This window comes from Orbicella franksi, chromosome 13 (genome assembly GCF_964199315.1).
Source record: "Orbicella franksi chromosome 13, jaOrbFran1.1, whole genome shotgun sequence".
Classification (NCBI taxonomy): domain Eukaryota; kingdom Metazoa; phylum Cnidaria; class Anthozoa; order Scleractinia; family Merulinidae; genus Orbicella; species Orbicella franksi.
In genome coordinates this window covers 3,048,856-3,060,874 of record NC_138157.1, presented here as the reverse complement: position 1 = coordinate 3,060,874, position 12,019 = coordinate 3,048,856, and the positions used below count along the sequence as shown (strand labels likewise).

The 12,019-nt window shown below is 38.5% G+C and overlaps 5 protein-coding genes across 5 annotated transcripts in view; 2 read left to right on the top strand and 3 right to left on the bottom strand.

Annotated features, from left to right (window-relative positions):
* The window catches only part of LOC145466391 (uncharacterized), a 343,779-nt gene that overhangs the window by 221,138 nt on the left and 110,622 nt on the right, over positions 1-12,019 (top strand). The window lies entirely within an intron of this gene.
* Positions 309-1,849, bottom strand: LOC145466100 (transcription factor MafB-like). Its single transcript, XM_081449877.1, has one exon. The coding sequence runs from the start codon at positions 1,733-1,735 to the stop codon at positions 1,169-1,171; it is 567 nt and encodes a 188-aa protein (XP_081306003.1). The 5' UTR covers positions 1,736-1,849; the 3' UTR covers positions 309-1,168.
* On the bottom strand, positions 1,965-4,951 carry LOC145465948 (transcription factor MafA-like). Its single transcript, XM_081449716.1, has one exon. The coding sequence runs from the start codon at positions 4,949-4,951 to the stop codon at positions 4,379-4,381; it is 573 nt and encodes a 190-aa protein (XP_081305842.1). The 3' UTR covers positions 1,965-4,378.
* Positions 5,442-6,029, bottom strand: LOC145465947 (uncharacterized). Its single transcript, XM_081449715.1, has one exon. It carries the CDS (start codon positions 6,027-6,029, stop codon positions 5,442-5,444), a length of 588 nt encoding a protein of 195 aa, XP_081305841.1.
* On the top strand, positions 7,826-10,199 carry LOC145465458 (transcription factor MafK-like). Its single transcript, XM_081449238.1, has one exon. The coding sequence runs from the start codon at positions 7,894-7,896 to the stop codon at positions 8,446-8,448; it is 555 nt and encodes a 184-aa protein (XP_081305364.1). The 5' UTR covers positions 7,826-7,893; the 3' UTR covers positions 8,449-10,199.

The following is a 12,019-nucleotide window of genomic DNA, read 5'->3' as shown; positions in this document are numbered from 1 at the left end:
CTTTTATAAATACGTATATGAAACCGGAGTGCATGAAATAAGGTTTGGAAATACTTTTATCATTATTTTTATTTAAAAATGCTGCACATTATTATGTCAGCTCACCGCTGCAAGAAATCCGCAGAAGTTTTATAAATAGCGTAATTATAATAAACATACCTATCATTTGTTTAAAGCAGAAAGCGTTATAATGATTTCTTTTAAATTGGCCATTAAAAAGAAAAAAGAAAAACAAAAGAAAACAAACCAAATTTTTTTTGATTACCGTTATGTCAAGTTCAAAATAAGATACGGCTTGCCAGGTGGAAGTTTATTTTAACCTTAAACCAAATTTAGCTCTCAGTATTTTTGTTATCTTTTATTTTTATTTTTAGCTTCAAACTGTTTAACAAAACAAGATTTTGGTGGGAACATTTTTTGAATTTATGCCAGATATTTACCTGTCTGAACAATTGTTATTGCAACAATTTTTCGTTATTTCAGACTAAACATCCTCTGAGCATTATATAGAACCGATTTACATTGACAATTAAAGTTACAATCTTTCATTTCATTATTTATTTTTATATTTATCACTGCGGTTGCACATAGCTCGAGCTCGAAATAGCGACATGGTCACTTGTCTTGCGTTCGCCGGTTTCTCTCTCCTATAAACTACCGCAAACCTCTTTACGTAGCTGGTGTTTTGTGATGTTATTGTTATATTAAGTGAACACCACTATAATAAAACTAAATTTAAATTATACGTTCTCTCTCGCTTATATTTCTTCCATTAGTCGTTTTTTGAATGATTTATGTGCTCACTGCCACCATTCCATGCCTGTGGCACTTCATAAATAAAACTTTGTAATATAAAATTAGTAAATGTGTTCCACACAGTTGGTATTTCTGCATCCTTAGATCAATACTAAGAGCTGTATCTGCTGTTATTTAGATGCTACTCAACCCTTTAGCATTGCCAAATGCTATTAAATTACCGAAGGACCTTACAGTTCTACCTGACGGTGGAAACAGCATCCAAACCCTTGAAGGTGGTTTGCTTTGATTATGTATGTTAAAAGCACTTGCCGAAGCAAATATGAAAGAAACTTATGATATGTATAACTGTTCTTTGGAACCAGTCTACTGTAAATGTTTGAAGCACGTAGAATTGTAGCGAGCTTAGTCTCTAGCGACCTGATGACGTGTTTTGAGTCGTCTTGTTTTGCTTGTGAACATCAAAGGCGCTCTGAAGCTGCGCATATTTTTTCTTGTATTCCTCTTTTTCATTCCACACGTTCTTCAGTTTTCTTCTTTCATCTTCCAGCTGTCTTTTCAACGAGGTATTCTCATTCATCAGATCTTTGTGCTCGCGCTGTTTCCGAAGACGACAAGTCAGAGCATAGCTTCGGTTCTTCAAGTTACGTCGCCTCTTTCTTATCCTGGCGGCCTCGTCCCTCGGGAGGTCCCGAAGAAGTTTGTTAAGCTCCTGCACACGTAGACTTTGTATTTCTTCATCGCTTATTTCTTTCACATCTGGAGGATGATAAAAACTCTCGGTTTCAGATTCAGATGAAAAGTCATTGGCTTCGTTCGTTGCTTCACCGTCGAAGAGATCTTGGACATCGCGATCTTCGCCTACTAAACTGATGTTTTTCTCGAACAAATCGGCTCCTTCGGTCCATGGAGGTTCTGTAATACGTTGTCCTTCACCAGTAAGGTACAAATTAAACACGTCGTCAAAATTTCCCTCCATGATATTGCTGTGAGAAAAATGTTTAATGCTAATGTTGCAAATGACTCATGTTTTGCAGAGAAAATAGAATAACTCAGTCAGTTTAAGCGGGTATTTTCCCCAATTTTTTGCTTAGCGAATCACATTTGCCAGCGGGGAAAAAAGTTTCGCTTCAGTTGCTTAGGGTAACCCCCTCATAATTTAATTCTTAGAATTTACGAAGGGCTTTCCAAGAAGCTTGCAGCCACGAGGCGACGATGACATCTTTTCTCTTTGGCACATTTTCATTTAGTATTCTAACAATGGCCGTAGCTTGGACAACCTTGTAGAATTCATACAACAATCTCAATGGCACGAGGGTTTACTTAAACATTGATAAAGCAAAATACTTAAATCGAAAGTCTTCCTTTCTGTAATTTGTTTTAAATATTCTTGTTGATTGTCGTCGTCATTCATTATTTCTTTCTGTTTTGTTTTCGTCCCATGGTCAGGTGGCGTTGCTCCCGATATGATTGGTCAACGGTTATAGGTTTCTTACCATACCTTGTCACTGGCTTGACTTTCGCTCGACGAGAAGTGGAAATAAATAGTTTTTGAAGCAATTACGTGATGGATGAGGCAATGAAAAAAGCAATGCCTGGTCTTAACGTAACCTTCAACCCTATATATATAACCCTGCGATGGACTATAGCTAACAACCCATCCAGGAAGAAGTAGAAGTACTTCTACTAGTGGTTTCACGGCTACGGAAATATACGGGATAAACTCCGGCCGGTGGCATGGCCGACGAATTTTGTTTCATATCAAACTCTGGCACAATTCCGCGGAGGTCGGAAACATTTTTGACCAATGACTGAGATATGCGTGACTATGGTGACGGGATAAACTTGTTTGTTTCGATTTGTTAAGAGTATATAGATTTGCATTTCAAATGGTCTCATTGACAGTTAAATACCTGGCTTGAGATAAAACTATATTAATAATAAAAAAATCAGATACGTAATAAAGAGAATAGTTACAAAAAGTAGAACAGCAGAGAATCATTTAGAGGCTCCTCATAGAAGGCAAATTTTCAGTCTACCTCTTGATGTGTTTACAATCAACATCAAGTTTCTTGTTGTCAAGTCAACAAGTTAATTGCTCGGGTCATGAGAATTGAGTACCATTGTGAATTGCCATGATATAGTTAACGTCAAAACAGTCCTTCTCAGTTAAACAATATGCTGAAATATATATTCTCAAGTTGGGGGAGTTTACCAGTTGGTCATTGGTTCAAGGGGTTAAATTTTGGCTCATTGGATTGTCATGAGAGTCAGTTTAATATGCGAAAGATGTCAAGTCAAGGAACTAGAAACTTAGTCGAGTTTCGAAATTGCAGCAACAACTGCATGTTAAATAACTTAATGATAGATAATCTGTCCTAAAATCATTTTATAACATAGTAAGTCATGAAAAGCTTCAAGGAAGACACATCTTAGTTCAGTTCTTGAGTTTAACACCTGCGGTCTGAACGGACTTAAACATACTGTGGATACTAGGTTGGGTTTTCACCTAAATTTTCCGCCTCCCCTCCCTTCCCCTCCCCACATTGACAATATTGTTGACAACGTTGAAACCGAATTCGCAAACATTTTCACCGCGAAAAGTAACCAGAATGCAGCAAGTAGACGTGTAATATCTTGATAAGCTAGAACATACTTTTTGCCAGCTTCCCAAACATCCGCAAGGGTATTGTGCTCTGCACTCTTGAAGTAATGCCTCATGTAAAGCTAAAAGTATTATGAACCAGTAATTTAGTTATACCAGTTTACTAGAAAAGCAAAGTTGCAGTTTGTGCACAACATTGTAAAATTGTAGTTCTATACACTTCAGTTGGAATTGCAACTTTGTTATTTATAAATGCGTTTTTGTACTTCTGTCATGTCTTATGACAAACTAAGACTTTTAATGTACAAAACATAATATCTAGATATTAATAACACGACTACATATAAACTAAACGATTTAAATAAATCCGACGAATGATCCAAAACATAAAGATACTTCAATGACAAGTGTTTTACCAGTATTAGTTGGTTTCAATGCATTGTTTAAAGTTCATATCAAATATTATGTACAATTTAATTTTCCGAATAAAATTGAATACGATTTCCGCAATCTATACTATTTACATGGCTTATTCAATAGAAAGGAGCAAGAATTTGAAATTGTACGTTAAGAAAATATATGTTTTGATATCATATCGTCTCTACAGAATTTACATGCACTCATTACCTCATTATTTTCTTTAGGGAGTATCATTTATTCGACTTTAGCAGATTATATACATCACGCTGTTTAAAATTAATCAAAATAGCCAGAAAGCTCTATTACACTCTGTGAAAAATGTAACAGTACGGCAATGAAGACCGAATATCGAGTTTCCCTCTTGACTTTGGTAAATGTTAGATATATTGAGTTGAAACTCGGCTCTCCCTTTTGCAATTCTCTCAAAATATCCTAAGCGGTTGTGAGATAAATAAACGATTACATTTACACTAACCTGTATCCAAGGGCAAGGCTAAAATTAGTCAGACTGGCTGTCTGTAGTCTACAATCACATGTCAGATAATTCACAAAAAGTTCCTCGTTCCACAAAAGTACTTATATCTTAAAACAATTAAATCACTGTTTATGTCCCATAACAAAAGAAGGCTCATTCAATGTTGCATAAGCCTTGTGTAGTCGGTCAAATCTCTTTTTATAGGAGTCCCTATCTTTCACTGCGCTGCAAAGACGTTCTTTCGCTTGTCGTAGCTGCTCTTTTAGCCGCTGGTTCTCTGTTTCCAGTCGTTCTTTGAACGCTGTACGCCGTTGTCGACAGCTTGTAGCGTACGCACGGTTTTTTAAGCATCTTCTTCGTCTTCTATGCACCTTCGCTTCTGCTTTCGGTAAACATTTTAACCTTTGGTTCAGGTCCCGCACTGACAACTTCGTTAACTCGTCGTCTGATATATGTTGGTTGAATTCTTGCAAACTTTGCAGGCTTTGAGGCGTGCTGTCCATGGCTGACTCCGCATTGCAGCTAAAACTTACTTGCGACTGCAACAGCGTGTTTTCCCCATCGTCTTTCTCGCTAGGGAGCTCTATCAAGCTCTGGTTTGGAATCCAGTTTGAAGGGGTGTCATTATCTGTGAAAAACTTTTCCAAAATATCTTCCAGAGGAGAAATATCCACGAAAAGCGCTTCATCGGACATGCTGAAGGCGAGGAAATGATCACATGTTCGTCCTAATTCTGCTGCAATGTGGGAGTGTACTAACTGTACTCCATTATCCAATCAGATGGCGCATTTTTGACAGATATGATGGCTGACTCCACCTACTAAGATTACGTAAGGGGAATCCCCTAGTCTATAGATGGCAGTAACAAAACGTCGCCTGACCTCGTATGTAGTGCATGCAACCAGAGAGAATCAATAAAGTTTGTATTGCATTGTAACCAGGGTTATGAAACTTGCAAAACCGGTTATTCAGCGTGAAGGAACTGGCATTTCATCAATGTTACGCGTTGTTGAATGAGGTTCCACTCGAGTACTCATCGATATTAAATATCGGCTTTGTATCTAACGGGCAACATGTAAATTAGTCAAGCTGTTGGAGTTCACAATCTTACATTTTTCGTACCAAAGTCTAATTTCAAAGTTCAGACAAGACTTTCTGTTGTTCATTAAAACCCTTCAGCAACCTTTAATAATCCAAAACTTGTCCGTTCTTTTGTATGGCAGAAATAGAAGTTTTTAATTCTGAATATCGCTTGTGATATTCATCCCTCTCTTCGATGATCTTTCTTAATTCTTTCTTCGCTTGGAGTAATTCTAACTCAAGTGCCTTATTTTCGTCCGCGATTTTATGTTCCCTCTCCACGCCTTTCTTTCGACACTTCAGAGAATATTTACGATTCTTTAGGATTCGCCGTCTCTTTCGAAAGTTTTGCCTCAATTCTTTTGGAAGTCGGCGAAGCTTCTTGTTCAGGTCTCGAATGGTCGCCTTTTCAAGGTAGTCGTCGGTTAGCTTTCTCATCAGCTTCAATGAAACCGGGCGACTTTGAGACTGATTCATAGACGTCAGTAAAAACCATCCTGTGGCCTCTTGGGGCTTCGCTGTGGCCATAGCTTCTGGAACTAACCCGAACTCTTCAATCGTGTAAATGCTATTTAAGAGGCATCCGTTGTCATTAATTCCTTGCACTTCATTCAAACCAAGACTCCCTTCATGAAATGAATCAATAGAAGGTACAACCATCTCCGAGAGAAATTCCTCCTCCCTTGCCTTCATGTCGGTAATAAAAGCCCGAAAGTAAGGTTAACCGTTGTTTTTAATTGGAATAAAGGGAAAACACCTTGTGCCTCAAATAACTAATAAGGGGAACCCCTCATTTTCACCTCCACAAAAACAAAGTCCTTATTATCTGGGCAAGCAAATAATTAGATTTCAGTTGGGTTTTTTTGAGTACCCTTTAACTTACTGAATGAAAGCTCCAAATCGAGGCAAAATCCCTCCAAAGCCATCCTTTTTATGCGTTACGTATTTAATACACAGAGTAATTAAGTCGCAAACAAATTTCGGGACACCGCGGAATCGAAACTAAGTCATGGGACACGCGTGATATCGATCCATGCGAAAACACAGAAAGGGTATTTCCCTTAAAAAAAAATATCTAAGGCAAATACATGTATTACAGAGCCTCGAGAGTTCACTTGCGTTCTTTTACATTGCAAATAAAACGACTTACACAACAAGGTTCTCTCTTTATATATGTGATCTAGAACCACATGGTTTAATTCTATTCAGTGCAATTTGTTTACAGGTTCCCAAGTACAGGATGTGACTCAATGTTCGAAAACTCATCGCCCCACCCTCCCCTCCCATAACGGAAGACATCTCAGACAGCAACCCCCCTTCTCCCCCTAACCTCAATCACTGGGAAAAAAAATAGCGGCCCCAGTGTAAATCTCGCATTCTAGGACTCTGTGCCGCTAAAGGTGTTTGGCATATTTCACAGCTGAAAACTTGACGTCAGTTTGACACATGTGAATTGACAACCAAACTGTTATGGAAACACGCAGAATAAACGCTCCAGTGGTGATATTTATCCTTGGCCCCAAAGGTTAAGGGAATTTTCCCTTTTAGAAAATCACGCAAAAGCGGCGGGCCAGGAAAATTTGAATGAAAAAACGAAAGCTCAAAATTAGAGCCAAAATCGAACTTGGAAAGAAAATTAACAAACAAACCTCACCAAACTTCACGAAAAACAGCATACTGCGAGAATGATTAATTTTATTGCCACAAAGAATGACCGGATTTAGTTTCGAAAGTGAAATTTGCATCTGAAATGAAATTCTTTTCAGAAGGGGTTTTTCCCTTCTAGCTTTACTGAGTGACACTTGATAGCGAGCGCTGATCAAAGCCGTTTGCCGCTTTTGATAAACTTCAAAAAAGTATTAATTTGCTTCCAAAGATTCACTACCCTGAAAAACTACATGTACTTCATTCCGAATTATATTTTCGGACTCAATGATTTCGTATGTTTTTTTGACACCGAGGTGTTCACATTTTTTGCATTGTTTAATAATTATGTATGTTGGTCGGCAGTTTAAAAGGGACTTTCCCTTCGCGATTTCGCGCGATTCACCCGCTCTGTAGGAAATTACTCGAACGGTAAAATCAGGTAATTTTTAGTTTTTCGTTTCTAGAAACGTTTAGGTTAGAAATTAAATCGTGCGAGTTATATTTTTGTGTTTGAACAATAGGAGTCTAAAAATGTAACGATCTGTATGACGCAATCACAGAGCCTCCGATAAAATATTTCCGCGAATTTCTTTTTTTCCATCAAGGGATTTATTGTTCAGACTTTTTCAGTACAAAATAAAACAGGATTCACGATTTAAAGTTTCCAAAGATAATTTTCACCCTGCTCTAGTTGGTACGTGCTTCACAAAAATCACAAGTTTGCTGAAAAGCAAACTATTTAGGGGATTCCCCGTTTCCGAACTCTGCGAGGGCTGAGACCTGTCAAAATACTGGATTCTGATTGGATGAAGATTAGTGACCCCCAACGCTCAACCGAATTATAACCAAACTCGAAGCGATCTTGTACAATCAGGTGTTTTATATCGGGTTGAATTGCCAGTTAGTCAGGATGGATTACGAAGACCTCTTCCCTGATATTTCGCCCATGGACGAAATTTTGGAAAGGGATTTTACCAGCAACGTTTGCAGTTCCAACTGGTCGCAGAGCCATAGTTTGGGAGACCTTGTAAGCGATGATATGGAGAATTTATTCTTGCGGACGAGACTGAATCTAGACGGGTTCGACTCTGCGTCCACCATTAGCAGCGAGCCTTCAAGTCCGCAGAATTTTCGAGACCACAGTGAACTTTTTACTGACGATGATCTAATGAAGTTGTCAATACGAGATCTTAACCGACGGCTGAAAAAACTACCGAAAGCCGAGGCTCACAAGATCAGAAAGCGAAGAAGGAGTTTGAAAAACCGAGGCTATGCCACGAGTTGTCGACAGAGGCGAACAGCATTAAAAGAAAGCCTCGAAACACAAAACCAACGCTTGAAAGCACAGCTACGTGAGGCAAAAGAAAGCCTTTGCACTGCAGTCAAGGACAGAGACATGTACAAGACGAAATTTGAACAACTGAACAAGGTTTTAAGTAGCTACATGCAAACAGCGTCTTCATGAGGAAACAATATTTAAATATGTTAATGTTAAACTCCACTTAGTTGATTTGGGTCGATGCAGGCTTAAAGACTGAGCATGAATGGCCAAGCTCCAGCTAGCAAAGTGGCAGTGAATTTAAATTTTACTCAGAGGCCAGGATGACTGTTCATTTATAATTTCACTATTCATGTACTTGAAAACGATTTGCCCTTTTACACTATAATTATACACATTTGAGTCTTGTATTTCATGACCGAGAGAGGTAAATACCTTGATCTTAGTCGCCTTGTATATGCATGTACAACTTGCACATATTCTTCTCGTAATCAAGTTGTTTACGCCAGCCGAAATTCGCTGTGTAATTTACAATAAGACTTGTTTTCAATTTGTCAATCCAGATTTCTGTATAAATCTGTATCGAGCGGTACAGTCCAACTTAGCCAGCCGTGGAATTATTTTTCTGTAAAATGTTTTCAACAGCACCAGGACAGTGTTCCCAATTTTCCTAGGCCAGTTATCTGAAGTACTGCGACATAATAATCGATGTTTTTCCGCATTCACGTAATCGACAGTTTTCACGAAAATGTTGTTTATAGGTTTTGTCTCTGTCAAAGTGAGTTTATATGCAGGGCAACTCGACTGTCAAAGTTATTTAAATTAATTGTTATTACTTTAAATCTATGAGCGAAATTGTACAAAATATCACGCCAAAGAAATAGAAATATGTATATTGAAATTACATTCTGGAAAAAAACAGTAGAATGTTAGAATGTTGGAACATTGTGTGGGTGTGTTTTGGGACTTTGCGAATGCACATTGCATTATGTCATGATCACTCACGACTATATCCGTTTCATTGAGTATTGTGTTGCTCATCGATCCAGTAGATTTGTGGTGTTTTAACACTGATATAACCTAGAATGTGGTGGTACTTAGCGAAAAATCTTGTCGATGTAAACGGCAGTTAAGACTTGTGATGGGAGATGACATGAACTAGTGTTCGTAGAACCTTGAAAAGCGATCGAAAGCCTGCGAAGCGATCTTCACAGGCTTCACTAATTCCTTTCGGACGAATCACAGTGGAACAGTTCTTACAATGAGTTCAGAGAGAGTGTGCACTGTCCACGGTAGAGCGCCAGTGGCACTAAAAGCTAGAGGCACGCCACTCCTTACAGCGACTCACACGAGGTTTTCGTGGAACTCGACCTAATTTCGTGGAATTAATATTCACGTGTGCCACCCAATGAAGTGAAGCATAAATACGAAAATACTAGAAATACGAAATTTGGATTTTCGTGAAATTGAAGTACTTTTTTTAAACCATTATCACTGAACTTTGGTTTTGGTTTTTAACATCTAATAGAGGTTGCTAATCGAGCGTGACAGCCGCGATCAGTCTCGAGTCGAGCGTGATGTTCAGCGGACAAATACGCGAAGTCGCACGAGTTTTTGTTTACCGCTCCAAGCTAGATTTACATATAAATGTCGAAGTCACAAATGACAAGACTGACAACGAATTATGAGCTATAGCATCTACAGCTAAAGTTACCAGGCAAACACGCGCTTGTTTATAAGAAAAGAATCGATAATATAGGGAGTTACAAGTGCTGGTTAGTCACGTAATATCATACAGAATATTCTAAACACTGGTAACACAATATTCTTTGCAAGGCAGAAGCGACATTGCAGTTACAGGCGAACCGAGGCACTCGGTAAAATTTGAAATTTATTTATTTTATACTTCAAGTTTCCATAAGGAGCTATGCATTAAAAAAAAAAAAAAAAAACTACATCTATAGAAAAGAAGTGTGTTTTTTTTCCTGATATTGCCTCAGTGAGAATTATAGTCCGGCTAAGGCCTTACTTTGCTAACCATTTTGGCAGCACACAAGATTATATTCATCAGAACGAGCGTTTATACGACAAAAAAAAAGCGTTTCAGTGCTCTCGACGATGCTTTTTCTACATGCATGAAGAAACAGTGCTTCCTCCCATTGACAAAATACTGTTATATCTGTTGTGATAAATATTATCACAAGTTGTTGAACCAAATCATGTGATATGTCTGTCACGCAGTGCTGTTTTGAAATTGAAATCAATCAGCCGATTAATCATGGCTTGGCCCGTAGTCTCAAGCTTTGTCGTAGTCAAGTCGAGACATCTCGAAACTAGCCTCACTAAATAAAAATATATGCGGCATAGACCCGCTGCCGTTTTGTTGGCTTGCAAGAAAGTGGCCAGATGCGTGACCTGCTGAAATGTAAATTTTCTTTACCAACTGTCATGAATTACCTTTAAAGTCAGTTTGGAGAATTTGGTGGTACAAAATTCTCCAAACTGACAATATTCACTTGTCATAAACCGTGCCGAAAAAGCGAGTACGTCGTCACGTGACCGTTTCGTGCAGAGAGCTTTCCCTTTTCGTATTTCCGATGTGCCAAGACCGGAAAATCCTTATGTAGGCAAAAACGTAACAAAGAAATTCAGTTTTTCTCTGGAAAACAACGTACAAAACGTTTTTAATTTAACTGATTTAATTTGTTCCGGACAGTCGAAGTTTCTCGTTCGTATCTAAATAGAGGGGGATTGTTATTAAGCCCGACGAAGTTCTTTGTTTATGTTTTTGTCGTTGTTGTTGTTGTTGTTGTTTTTTTTTTGCCTTGGCATTTTAAAGCTGACTAAATTTATCGGGCCAGTAAACGCATTAGTCAGTATGTTTTTCCTCGTTGAAAAGTTCTCGTTTATTTTCGTATGTATGTAATCCTATCCTAAAGACGTATGTAATCCTAAAGGGAAAAATCCCGGAAATTATCGTGTCTGTCTGAAAAGCTCCCGAACCGTAAACTTTACCGAAAAAGCAACCCGCGTTTGACACTCACTCCCACACCCGTATCATACTGACGTAATGAAATAAGTAGCCTCAAATTTTTCTCAATCATTTCCTGTCTTAGGTTAATTAGCTGAGTGATTTCCCCTGTCCCATCTCCAAATATTACCAGGAAAATCGCTCTTCCTTCTTCCTTCTCGTCGATAAACAAGAACAGTCCCTAAGATTTTTTAAAAATAATAAGCCAAGCTACTTTGTATCCCCGCAGAGACGAGGGGGTGGGGTGGGGGGAGGGGGGGGGGGAGGTCGAAAAAAGTCAGTGTTGGTTAATGTGTTGTTTTAGAATTATTACCTCTAAAGGGGGGGGGGGAGGGGGGATTTCAACGCACGCCCGCGAAACAGTATCTTTGAACCTCTTAGAGACATTTTTAAGCCTAATAATTAGTTGAATCACTAAGAAACAATCAAGGTTTTTGCAAAGAGCCACCCGTTACTGGAAACTAAGATATTAGGAAAAGAAAAAGACAACAACAACAAAAGACGGACCATCATAATTTGACACAGAACCTACTCGTGCTCCAATGTACCCGAACAGTTACTGATTATAGCTTGTTAATTCCATTAAAGAGGCTCAGTTCAATTCAGAACCAAATATTAGGCCAGGTTTACTTACGGGTGCTCACATTTTTGGGCAAACAATTAAGCATGTACTCTTATTTATATGCGGCAAAATTTCTGATGACACTTGCATAATCAACCTCCCTC

What these genes read in the sequence shown, in the direction of transcription:
- LOC145466100 (XM_081449877.1), bottom strand. Translation starts at nt 1,735, where the DNA reads ATGGAGGGAAATTTTGACGACGTGTTTAATTTGTACCTTACTGGTGAA.
- LOC145465948 (XM_081449716.1), bottom strand. Translation starts at nt 4,951, where the DNA reads ATGTCCGATGAAGCGCTTTTCGTGGATATTTCTCCTCTGGAAGATATT.
- LOC145465947 (XM_081449715.1), bottom strand. Translation starts at nt 6,029, where the DNA reads ATGAAGGCAAGGGAGGAGGAATTTCTCTCGGAGATGGTTGTACCTTCT.
- LOC145465458 (XM_081449238.1), top strand. Translation starts at nt 7,894, where the DNA reads ATGGATTACGAAGACCTCTTCCCTGATATTTCGCCCATGGACGAAATT.